Source organism: Podarcis liolepis, assembly GCF_965112155.1.
Source record: "Podarcis liolepis genome assembly, chromosome: 9".
Classification (NCBI taxonomy): domain Eukaryota; kingdom Metazoa; phylum Chordata; class Lepidosauria; order Squamata; family Lacertidae; genus Podarcis; species Podarcis liolepis.
This window is the reverse complement of record NC_139564.1, coordinates 72196695-72209796: the sequence shown is the minus strand read 5'-3', so window position 1 is coordinate 72209796 and position 13102 is coordinate 72196695. Positions and strand designations below refer to the sequence as shown.

The 13102-nt window shown below is 46.9% G+C and overlaps 1 protein-coding gene across 5 annotated transcripts in view; it reads right to left on the bottom strand.

Annotated features, from left to right (window-relative positions):
* CCDC33 (coiled-coil domain containing 33) overlaps positions 1-13102 on the bottom strand; it is a 169387-nt gene that overhangs the window by 113435 nt on the left and 42850 nt on the right. For all 5 annotated transcript variants that reach the window (XM_083460469.1, XM_083460471.1, XM_083460470.1 and 2 more), the window contains one exon: positions 1787-1920. In XM_083460469.1, the coding sequence (XP_083316595.1) occupies positions 1787-1920 (134 nt within the window). The remainder of the gene's footprint in view (positions 1-1786; positions 1921-13102) is intronic.

The window sequence follows — 13102 nt, the reverse complement described above, 5'->3', positions numbered from 1 at the left end:
CGCTAATGCCATTAGCATTGCTACAATTACCCACATAACATTGCTCAGCTTGGAACGATCAAGATAAAGTCACCAGGGCACATGGCCACTGCCTTGGAAAAATGTAAAAATTATCAACAATCATTTCCCCATCAGATAGATAATTGAGCTGGGAGATGACTGCCTCTGTCTTCCTCTCTCTGTGTGAGTGTGTGTAGGTGCGTGCAATTCTGTGTCAGCTGAAAGATTCAATACCCAAAAGATCTCCGGTTTCCTTTTTGAACAAGCAGGGTTCTAGCCCTATGGGACTCCAGTACCCATCATCCATAACCACTAGTCATGCTAGCTGGGGGCCAGCGGGAGTCCGGCAATATCTGGAAGGTCACAGACTCTCCATTCCCACATGCTCATTTTTGTCAAACAAGCTCAGCGGGCTTTTAAGGCGCTACCTTTTCACCCGTGCTTACAGCCGGAGTGCCTCTAGCACAATGCTCATGCCGCCATCTTTCTCCAGTGTTAAACAACAACATTTGATGCTAGGGAAATCTCAGAAGCTGGTGTTAATAGGAAGTGGGGCCTGGAGAGACTGAAGGTGAGGCTTCTGTGTTCAGTGCAATTCTTACTCTAGCGTCTACAGAGAATTGAGTTTGCATTCAACAACACACTTTTGAATAGAAACTGCTTCCTTGTAAGAGTGAGTGCTTTTTGCACCTGTTAATTTGTTATGCTCTTGAGAAAGGAAGACATGGAACACAGACACCATATTTTTTCAGGAGAGATCCCTTTCTGTCTGAACCTCTGACTGGGTAATATTGACAATGTCATTGTACTGAATGTCTTTTCTCAGAACTTATGGATACCCTTTTATTGTTCGCTATTTTTATTTCAAAATTTGTAATAAGAGAGATTGCAAAAAAAGTGGAACCTTTTCTTTCTTTCCAAAGTAACTCAGAATCATAGAATCCACACACTGCAATGCAGGCACCACAGCTGATTTGTGCCTGGTGGTTGGGAAGTGCTGGGCAAGGGGCTTTGCAGACCCAGCCAATGTGTAGTGCCTGCAAAGCCCCTTTCAGCCCTGCCTTTGCCTGGCTTCATATACGTGGCTTGGCTGAAATGGCCTCATGGACCAAACTGGGGAGGCCTGAGGGGCTGAGCAGCCTGTGGGCCAGAGGTCTGTTGCCTCTGCTCTGGTGTGTGCTGCTAGGAGCAGCAGGGCGTGTTTTGGCATGCAATAGCTTTTCTGTTAGCCATGCACAGCCCTGTGTGGTAGAATATGCACCAACATTCACATTGATAGAAGTAAAAAAAAGAGTGTTAAAAGCAATGTAGGTAAAGGGACCCCTGACCATTAGGTCCAGTCGTGGACTACTTTGGGGTTGCAGTGCTCATCTCTCTTTATTGGCCAGGGGAGCCGGCGTTTGTCCGCAGACAGTTTTTCCGGGTCATGTGGCCAGCATGGCTAAGCCACTTCTGGCAAAACCAGAGCAGCGCATGGAAATGCCGTTTACCTTCCCACTGGAGCAGTACCTACTTGCACTTCGTGCTTTGGAACTGCTAGGTTGGCAGGAGCAGGGACCGAGCAACGGGAGCTCACCTCGTTGTGGGGATTCGAACCGCCAACCTTCTGATCGGCAAGTCCTAGGCTCTGTGGTTTAACCCACAGCAAGTCCTAGGCTCTGTGGTTTAACCCACAGCGCCACCCGCGTCCCTTAAAAGCAATATAGCCTGGGCCTAAGCTACTACATTAGAGGGCCTCCCACCCCCAAGAGGAGAGCACCTTGTGGCCCTTTCCTGCACTGCACACCTTCTTCTCCTGCCTTCGCCTTGTTCATTTCCACAGCCACTGTCTCCTCCCAGATCGGTCTGTGGGTTGGCTGGGCAGGTACGTGAGTCACGCCCTGGGCTGGCTGCTTGCTGTCTTCATCCGAGGTGGTTTTTCTAGGAGAAACAGAAGAGAAGGAGTCGTGACTTCAAATCTGGGTTTGTTCACTTATTGCACTGACCACCTTTTTTCTCAAAGGAGCTTGATGTGGTGTGTGTGTTAGGTTGTGGGTTGACATAGCAGATGACACAGCGATTTCTCCAAACCAGCTCTTTATTTTGTAAGCTGGAACAGAACTAAACTGAGGAGCTCAGTCAGCCTGCTTATATAGAGATACAGTACAATTGTAACTGTTGCAACGTTCTAAAACTATCCAATCACTGAACGTCACTTTTCGATCCTTCATTTGCATAACTATCTACAGTATCCCCCTGCTGGCCCAGGGTGAGAACTTCAGTACATAACAGTGTGCATGGATCTCCCCCACTTCATTTAATCCCACAGCAATCCTGTGAGGTGGGTGAGATTGAGAGAAGGTAGTGGCTGACTCAAGGTCACCCACTGAGCGCCATTCGAAGCCTCATCTGCCAGGTCATCATCCATTACACCACACTGGCCCCAACAACTGGGTGGCTGATGCTGAGCAAACCATCACAGATCAAGGCGGACTTCGGCTTTCAGAGAAAGAATGCTGCGCAGTGGCCCCAAGACTGCATTACAGATCAGTGTATTCCCAGGTTCAGACCTTCACTCTGAGCTGTAGCCCTCCATCTGCAAAGTGCTCTGTCGTCAGGACTGTAAGCAGGGCTGCCTTTGGTTCACGCATTTCAAGGCGTAAGACTAGCATTGACTACTTTATATGCTTTCAAACACCTTCCACTAGTCATGGCACAAATCTAGGTACCACACTGGATCTTATACAACCCACTGCAAAGCGGCAACATAATCCCGTTAAATCACAAATACCAGGCCACTAAATCTGGGAGGCCTTGGAACAGCAAACAGAGGCTCTTTTCTGACTCAGGACGCATAAGCCTTCTTAATGAAATCAGAACTGAAAGGGTGTTTGAAAGTCTGCTTTATTCGCTTCCTTCTGCCATGCACTCTCCGGAGGGCCTGGTTTGATAATCCATTTCGTTGCTACGTGACCAAACTGGCCACCCTGGGAACTGGGACAGAGCAGGACAAGGTCTTAAAGGTCATATGCCAAGAGGGTCACCTCTCAACCATAGCTTCCTTCCAGCCATCCAGACAAATTCGCCCTCACCTTCGGAATGACACCAACATACCCTCCCACATTTCTCTGATGAAAATAGGAACGTCCCATTCCATAATGATAACTTTACTATTTATACCCCACACATCTTACTGGGTTGCCCCAGCTACATTGGGCGGCTTCCAAAAACGTAATAAAACATTAAATATTTTTTAAAAAACTTCCATATACAGGATTGCCTTCAGATGGCTCAGGGGTCGGATAACTCCATACCCTCCAACGTTTCTCCAATGAAAATAGGGACATCCTAAGGAAAAGTGGGACACTCCAGGATCAAATCAGAAACTGGGATGGCTTCTCTAAATTAGGGAGACCCTAAAATAGGGACACTGGGAGGGTCTGCACCAAACTGGAAGGGGTAGCTAATGTCACAGAAGACAGAATCAAGATTCAATATGATCTTAACAGACTGGAGAACTGGGCCCAAAGTAACGACATGAATTTCAATAGGGACAAATTTCAGGTTCTACACTTATGCAGGAAAAGCAAGTTACACCAGTGTAAGATGGAGGACACCTGGCTTGTCAGCAGTGGTGCAGTGTGGGGGGTGCAGGGGGGCCGGCCACACCGGGCGCAACATCTGGGGGGGGGCACTTGCAGCTCTCTGCCCCTACTAAAATCCACGGGTTAGGGGGCGCAAATTACTTGCCTTGCCCCGGGTGCTGACAACCCACGCTACGCCACTGCTTGTCAGTAGTACATGTGAAGAGGATCTAAAGCCAGTGTGATGCAGCAAAGGTTTGATGGGCATCTGTCATGGATTCTTTAGTTGAGATTCTTCCTTTGCAGGATGTTGGACTAGATGATTCCATGATTCTATGCCTACTGGCTTCCTCCTCTTAGTCTCAGTGTTGCCCCTTAGAGCTCAGCAAGGAGGGAGAGGAGGGGGACTAAACTAGGCTGAGTTCGCTCTGTCTGCCATTGGCCTCCTTGCCTTGCTCCCTCGCACTCCCACTTGGTACCAGCCACCTCTGCTGATGGTTCAACTCTGGTTTCCCACAAACAGCTAAGTAGCAGGCGGCTCTGGGGTTTCCAGGGAAACCAGATTGAAACTGGAGAGCAGCCACGTTTTCAAGTGTCAAGGCTAAAGACTTGCCTGGTGCATGGAAGCTGCTCTAAACTTGAAGAAAAGGCCAAATGAGAAAGAGAGAAAGAGGAAATGTGACTCATTTAAGCTGTGTGTGCGCGCGCGCTATTTCTTAAAAGAAAAACTAACTTCTCACAAAAGCTACCTGCCATCCTGAACACAGTTATAAGTAGCAAGCCCTATTCAATACGACGGGGTTTCTTTCTGAAAAAGCATGTAAAGGAGTCAGGAAAACAGGCCGGAAAGGTTGGAGAATTTGACACACACACAAACACACACATCAGAGAGAGAGGGGGGGGGAGGAAATACATAGCAAAATGATCCCTCCCCAAGTAAGCTTCTAAGCATTTTACAAAAGCCATTTCTGCCACATTGTCGAAATGCACAAATAATTATAAATACACCTTAGTTAAAACCACCAACTTAGTTAAAACCATCACCAAGAAAACAATCCTGTTATATGACGTGGCATGTTCCTTCTCTATCTTGGAATGTGCCATCACTGCTAGTATGTACATAATGGGGAATCTATCACTCTGCCCCTTCTGGGAAACAGACATGTTTTACCTGCTTTCAGAGGCTTGCCGTGACCGCGTTTTAATTTTGGGCTTGTATCGATCCAGCTAATCAACACCATTATTTACACTTCACTCTTGCCGCAGTGTTCCTTGGAAACAGCCATCATTACCAAGGTCTTTGCTACCCATTTATATGAGCGCCTATTATCACACACCAAAGAACTAATTCCCTGAAGGAATGATGAAGAGGGGAAGAAGGTACTTGGGGAGAGAGAGGCGGGGAAGGGAGAGGAAGGGTTAAGAGCCCCCATCAAGGAGCATTCACAGAAGGCACCGTGAGCAGGAACCAGAGTGCTAATTAGCAAGTTCTCAGCATTTATATAGTGTTCTATAATTATCCGTTTATGCTGTTTATTCTGTGCAAAATCTAAGACACTCTCGTCCTCCTCCTCCTTTTTTTTAAAAAAGTGCCAATTACTGCCAGAGCAGATCAGAAATTATAAGAACATAGGAAGAGCCCTGCTGGATCAGGCCGATGGTCCATGTAGTTGCGTGACGAGTCCCCTCCCCCCACCCCGTGGAAATAAAGACACATAGCACAATTATTAAGGTTAATGGGCTAAATAAGGCCACAACTTTATTGGTTACAGGTGATAAGCGGTATTGGCTTAGGCATTGGTCCTAACCGACTATATCCGGTTCAGTCTGTCCGCTTGAAGTCCGGGAAGGGTTAACCACCAGTAAGGGGAGTCCTGCTGGTGCACATCAACTAGGAACTGCCCTGGGGTCACCGATAGGGGGCGTGCCTTAGGCCCTCACCTCCATAGTTTTGGACAGGGCCACGCCCCCCGGAATCCTTTATCGGACTACCCTTCAATATGCAGGGCAGGTGATGGCGCTTCCTCCCCTCTTCCATCTACAGAACAATACCAATGCCTAATCGCCAATACCAAGAAAGTTGTGATGATTTGCTTCGAGGTAGGCGAAAACCAAGTGGCTGGTGCCAATTTGCCAAGTGGGAAAAATTCCTACCAGGCCCCTCAACGGCGACCAACCAAGGTCCATAGCAAGGTCAAGGAACGAAAACCTTATAGGGCGGGAGGGTGGGAAACAGGAACAGCTGGTAGGCGGGAAAAGAGGGAGATCCCTGGCTGCACCTGCGTTAAATAGGGCAGGCCACGCCCCCAGAGCCAGCTGATTGGCTGGCCAGGGAGTGACGCGGCCAGGGATTCTCCTCTGCAGGGCGGAAGTGGCTTTCTCACAGTGGCCAGCCAGCTGCGCCAAAAGGGAGCCAGCAACAGGATTTGAGCACAAGAGCAACACTCCCTTCCTGCGGATCCCAGCAACTGGGATTCAGAAAAATTACTGCCTCCAGCTGGGGAGACAGAGCAGAGCCACCATAGCCAGAAGCCATTGATAGCCCCTGACTGCATGAAATTATATATCCATGAATTTTAGCTTTCCTTGAAGCAGTGCAGAGAAAGAAGTCCAATACAGAAAGGTCATGCCACCCACCCACCACAAGCATGGAATGAACCAAACTCCCATAATTCCTAGGGGTGTGTCTGATTGGTTTTGCACTGAAGTGCTAAATTAGAGGGGTGCATGTCTGGGAATATATTGAACCTGCCCTGCATAGGGTCTGGCTCTGGTCCTGCCTCCTGAGCCTGAGAACCTGAGTCTAGGAACCAGGGAAGAATTGGTACAGTTCACTGTTTTAATGCCAACGTACTTAATTTTCATTCCCCGAACCAACAGCTGAATTGAAATGCAGCTGATTGGTTGGACTCAAATTCATATGTTTTCTATCTGCTGATCAAATGAAGGCCTTGGCATTCTCAAGCAAAGATCACAAGCAAAGACCACAGTGGATGTAACCATTTCTTCTTCTCCCCCCCCCCCAATTTTTTTATTCATTTTATAACACAAATAAAAAACACAAACAGAAAAGACAAACAAATTCTTGTCATATCCTTATTTTTCTAAACATTGTTAAGTTTGCTTCCCCAAGTCCCACCTATCTGATTTTCATTTTACTTCATCTTTAGCAGTTTACATATATCATAATTTCTAACCATCTCCCCCTCCCCACTTACTTTAACCATAAAAAACTTCACATTTTATCACTTATAAAATACACTGTCTTCTACTTCTAACCCTACCGCCTATATCCACTTCCAAAGCTATTCTAAGATTTAATTATTAACATATTTTTTCAAATATTCATTAAACTTCTTCCAATCTTCTACCATCTCTTCTCTCTGGTTCTCGGAGTCTCCCGGTCAGTTCGGCAAGTTCCATATATTTTTTTAAAAAAAATATTTATTGAAATTTTACAAATTATATCAGACAAAACAATACACACAAGCACAAACAAAAAAGAACAAGTATAATTTCAAAACCTTATTTTCTTAAAACTTATTTCACCGACCTCCTCATACCTCCCCTTTCTGCATTCCCATTTCAAATATTTAGTTCAGCAAATCCTCACCCTTAATTTTGTCTAATTGTCAACCTTTCTTTTCTTTTAACTTAATCTTTACAACTGTACTCCATTTAATTTTTAAAGCCACCTCATTCTAACACACATTGATTTTACAATGTTTCTTAAGGTAATTCTTAAATTTCTTCCAGTCTTCTTCCGCCGTCTCTTTTCCCTGGTCTCGGATTCTGCCAGTCATTTCTGCCAATCCCATGTAGTCAATCACCTTCATCTGCCATTCTTCCAAGGTGGGTAGGTCTTGTGTCAGTTCGGCAAGTTTGATTGTTGGTAAATCTTGTTTCTTCCAATTCTTCGCTAGCAATATTCTTGCAGCTGTTGTGGCATACAGGTAACCATTTCTTGAAAGGGTTGCAAGGCGGCAAACACACACACACACACACACACACACACACACACACACACACACACAACCCCTTCAGGGTCAGAAGCTCTTTCGGAGCCCCACCAGACAAAGCGAGGAGGACTCATCTGGCAGCCTTGGAGCCGGGCTGCCTTCGACACCAGATGGATGAGTGGCTTTGCCCCTTGTCCCTGGGATGTTCCTGTGCATCTCCCCAGCTGTTGCTCTGGGCTACTCTGCCTTTAAAATCCCCCCCCCCCGCCAAGCTCCCCTCTCCTCCAAGCAATGAAAAATTAATGACCATTTCTTCACAAGCCATTTGATATCGCCCATCGCTGGGGAGGCCATCTTAATGGAGTCACAGTCCCCCACAACGTGTTAATGGGATGCCTGCTTTAGGGGGGAAATGCTGCCCTGCAACCATCCTGGGTCCCCCCTCCTCCTCCTCCTCATATTTTTTTTTAACCGCTTTCGCCTCTTAAGTGTAGCTGCTGGCATTTCATCCAGTAATTGGTCCTCTCTTAGCTTAGGCCTCTAGGAAAATTGCATGCTGCCTGATCACATGACCCTTTTAATCTCGCTCCCCTCCCCTCCCACTCTCCATCCCCAAAAGATCGGGTTGGACCACCAAGGCATCAATAATGGATGAAAGGATGCACTTTCCCCCCTCCGCTTTTCATGGCAAGGGGGGCGGGGAGCAGGTAGAGGCAGCTCAGCAGACAGACAGACAGACAGACAGCCCTCACCGTAGAGATCCTAGAAGCCAAACAGCACACAGAAATCTTTACACACACACACACACACACACACACACACACACACACCACCTTGGGTGAGCTGGAGGCAAAGATCAATAGGGCCTGCTCAGAAATTCTGCTCTCTCCGCACTCACACCCAAATCAAAGGAACAATCTTGATGCGAAGACCCAGAAGGAGCCAAAGGCTTTGGGCACATTGACTTGGCTTTTCTGATCACTGGCCTCGCCATGCAGGGAAGCAACTTGTCTTTTTGTTTTTAATCAGCTGCTCAGGAGAGCACTACATTTGGCCACAGATGCCGGCAGACCCACAAAGCCAAATCATGGTCTGCCTGACCCGTTGGCTCACAGAGAACCGTTGGCATGTGTGTTGGGGGGAGATGCCATTACAAGGGGGCAGAGGGCAGCACTTCAAGGTTGGGGGACGTTTTTCAGCCTGGGGGCCCCCTTCCCTTCTGTGGTCACTTGCCACTGATGGGCAGAGCAAGAAACAAATTTGTGAAATAAGCCAGGGGCTATTCGCAAACTCACCCCTTCTCCATCCTCTACCCAGGAAAGCCCTGATCCCTAGCCTTGGTTCCTCTTTCAGACTCTACCATCTCACACGATCAATGCATCAAATGAACAAGTCTGCTTTAGCAAAGTTCACTGCATTGGTTCAAAAATCCCCAAGAAGGATTTCCATAATTGGCAGGTGAACTGAATGTGAATTAAGTTCATTTGGTGACAGAACTTCCTGCAATTTCTACTTCATCTTCAAGTTTGTTCTCTTACGTTTTAAAAAACTCTTCAGATTCTTTGGGCCTTTAAGCTTAAAGAACATAATTGCTAGGGAAACAAACTACAGTGGTACCTCAGGTTAAGAACTTAATTCGTTCCGGAGGTCCGTTCTTAACCTGAAACTGTTCTTAACCTGAAGCACCACTTTAGCTAATGGGGCCTCTAGAGGTACTATTTCTGGGTTAGCGGAGTCTGTAACCTGAAGCGTATGTAACCCGAGGCACCACTATAACCATGTCACATCCCACTGATTTGATGTTTTCTTCGCCTCCACTTGGTTATTTTATACTTTGGCACAGCAGCTTGTAACATTCTGAATCCTTAAAACAAAACTTTTTTTTCTACTGAGGATCATTTGATTACCTTGAAGTGAACTGTGCGCACTGGACATGAACCGAACTAGTTTGGTTTGGAAAGGGACAACTGTGAACTGGAACCTGTCCCTTTGGGAGCATGTTGAACTCAAATTTATTCCTTTTTAAAAATGAACTTTCCAGCTCTGCACAGTCCCAAGCTGGAAGGGAAAAGAAGAGGGGAAACCCAGCAAGACCCACAACTGGGAAACAGAGAGACAGGTTGCCGTTATCCAGGAAGAGGTGAGCATTAGGCTCGTGGCATCCCAACGCAGCTAGAGGAGGGAATCCAGCCTCTGGTAATGAGCTCCGCAGGGGCTTCCTGCGCTGATCATAACGTGCTTAGAGTCCCAATGAAGACCGAAGAGGCACGTGGTGTGTGTTCCTGGGCAAATGGGTAGGAGAGACTGAGGTGGGTGCTCTGGGAGACCCACAACAGGCCAACCTAAGAAACAATGGGACTGGTGGAAGGATGGAGCTATCGATGGCTACTAGCCTTGATGGCTATGCTCTGCCTCTATGGCTGGAAGCTGTAATGCTTCTGACTACGACAAGGCTGTATATTGTCTCCCTGCTTATTTAACTTATATGCAGAATTCGTCATGCGAAAGGCTGGGCTGGATGAATCCCAAGCCGGAATTAAGATTGCCGGAAGAAATATCAACAACCTCAGATATGCAGATGACACAACCTTGATGGCAGAAAGTGAGGAGGAATTAAAGAACCTTTTAATGAGGGTGAAAGAGGAGAGCGCAAAATATGGTCTGAAGCTCAACATCAAAAAAACCAAGATCATGGCCACTGGTCCCATCACCTCCTGGCAAATAGAAGGGGAAGAAATGGAGGCAGTGAGAGATTTTGCTTTCTTGGGCTCCATGATCACTGCAGATGGTGACAGCAATCGTGAAATTAAAAGACGCCTGCTTCTTGGGAGAAAAGCAATGACAAACCTAGACAGCATCTTACAAAGCAGAGACATCACCTTGCCAACAAAGGTCCGTATAGTTAAAGCTATGGTTTAACTAGGAAGTGAGAGCTGGACAATAAAGAAGGCTGATAGCCGAAGAATTGATGCTTTTGAATTATGGTGCTGGAGGAGACTCTTGAATGTCCCATGGACTGCAAGAAGATCAAACCGATCCATTCTTAAGGAAATCAGCCCTGAGTGCTCACTGGAAGGACAGATCCTGAAGCTGAGGCTCCAATACTTTGGCCACCTCATGAGAAGAGACCCTGGAAAAGACCCTGATGTCGGGAAAGATGGAGGGCACAAGGAGAAGGGGACGAAAGAGGTTGGATAGTGTTCTCGAAGCTACCAGCATGTGTTTGACCAAACTGCGGGAGGCAGTGGAAGACAGGAGTGCTTGGCGTGCTCTGGTCCATGGGGTCACAACTAAACGACTAAACAACAACAACCAGTTGCTTGGAACTGCAGGAGGGCAGAGTTTCTCTGGCAAGCCATTGGGAGAGCAGCATGCTGGACTAGGGCCCCCTGTGACCTGATCCAGCAGTCTCCCTGCTCTTTATATGGGAGAGTGCTCTTAGTGGCTGGGTCCTGCTTGCAGGTTTCCCATTGAGGTATCTGGCTGGCCACGGGGAGGACAGGATGCCGAACTAGATGTCCCTACTGGTGACTGAAATAATACAGTGTCTGTGTCTTCCAGAGAGGTGAAGCTAGCACCAAACTCAGCTCCTGCAACTGCAACCAGAGCTAGGTAAAGAAGGGTATGGATAGTGTTGTAAACAAAAATCTGCCCTTTTCCCCTTATGGGGTATCCAAGAGCCCATATAGAGTCCTTACGTAGGTTCCCTATTGGTAGGAGAAAATAACAGAGGCCAACCAGAGAATATTGAGAAGCAAAGCAGCTAGTAAGCCTAATCTTTATTGATCTGTTGCAACAGAGTCCTCGCTCACCACACGCAGGAGGGAGAAGGAACCAAGAAAAATGCCATGCAAGGCCTTATATAGACATTTTAAATTCCCTGCACTGGAGCTCAAGATCACCCCTCCATACATCATACATACATCACAGAAGGGGTGTAACCTAAGACCACCCTCCAGATACATCATACCTACATCACAGAAAAGGCGGTCTACAGCAGAAATCTGAGTGACTTGTTTACCTCCTGTCTGCCAGGTTACCTGTTTAATGGTCACTTGATTGGATTGCCTGGGGAGCCTGGCCAGTCTTTTGTAATGATAAATACTTTGTTCCTGTGCCAGGTCACACCCTATTCATATCTTAAATGTGCCCTTAAGACAGGATTTGTGAAGGGAAAGACATTGGGGAGGCTTTTCCATTTTCATTTGACCTTGTAGAGAAAACATTTGCTCAGTTTGGGAATCAAAATGGTTCCAGGTCGGTCTTCCTGTGCTGCTCTAGGTACACTTATGAACATTTAACATATATCTAAGGCCTCAAAATTCCTATCACAATAGGTAGAAGTGGGCAGTGCCCACCCAGGGGCAGCTGTAGGCAGGACTTCTGCATTGCAGGGAGTGAACTAGATGACCCTTGGCAGTCCCTTCTAACTCTACAATTCCACGATTCCATGAAAACATGCACTTTCTCATCCTTCCCATTTTTACTCTGCAGATCATTTGGCATGGGTCACTACTGAACCAAGGAGATCTCGTTCGGTTCTGTATTGCTTCCAAGGCAAATGCAAACCCTTCCAAAGCCACATAGTGTTCCTGAACTGGTCTAGTCCATTTGGCCACTCAGCGTTCTCTTGCCTCATTTGCACCTCGTTCTGCTGTGTGGGTCAAGTTAGGCACAGAGGAGGAAGAAGAAGATGAGTTTGGATCTGATATCCCGCTTTATCACTACCCTAAGGAGTCTCAAAGTGGCTAACATTCTCCTTTCCCTTCCTCCCCCACAACAAACACTCTGTGAGGTGAGTGAGGCTGAGAGACTTCAGAGAAATGTGACTAGCCCAAGGTCACCCAGCAGCTGCATGTGGAGGAGCGGGGAAGCGAACCCGGTTCACCAGATTACGAGTCTACAGCTCTTAACCACTCCACCACACTGGCTACCCCGCTCTCTGCAGGAGCCCAGCATATTAAGCTGAGAAATTGACATGCCAAGTTTGTTGTCGTTATTTGTGATATTTATTCACCCCCTTTTTCCAGAAAGGTGAACTCAGAGAAACTTGCAAAAAGAAGTGTGAACATAAAAGTAATCACGAAGAGCGCTGCTCCTTGATGGAAGTCGAACAGAGCCTGTACTTGCTACAAGTCTTTTAAAGAAAAAGCTTCAATGCGTTTTAGTGCTGTTGATTTAACCATAATGCAGTTACTGGGTGATGTACAAATGGATATGATGAGTGAGCAGATTATCCTTAAAAGGTTCTTAATGGCTGAGGCAAAGGCACTGACATGGGGAAAAGGACGGAAAGCTAGAGCAGGCTGCCAGAATCTGACCTGGCCCAGGCTCAGGTGGAATTTAGAGGGATGAAGCAAAGTGGATATGATCCGCCTGCAAGATACCAAGATTATCCATGTCTTTCTGCAGACGGGCGGGGGGGCGGGGAGAGCTTATGAATTTTATTGAGCAATAAATGTTTAATAGCTGTGTGATTTGCATGACAGGATAAGTAGAAAGTATGGATGAGAAATCCAATCTATTGGTGTCGCTTAAGCACATCATTACTCCACCAGTATGAGCAGTTCCTGCTTGTAT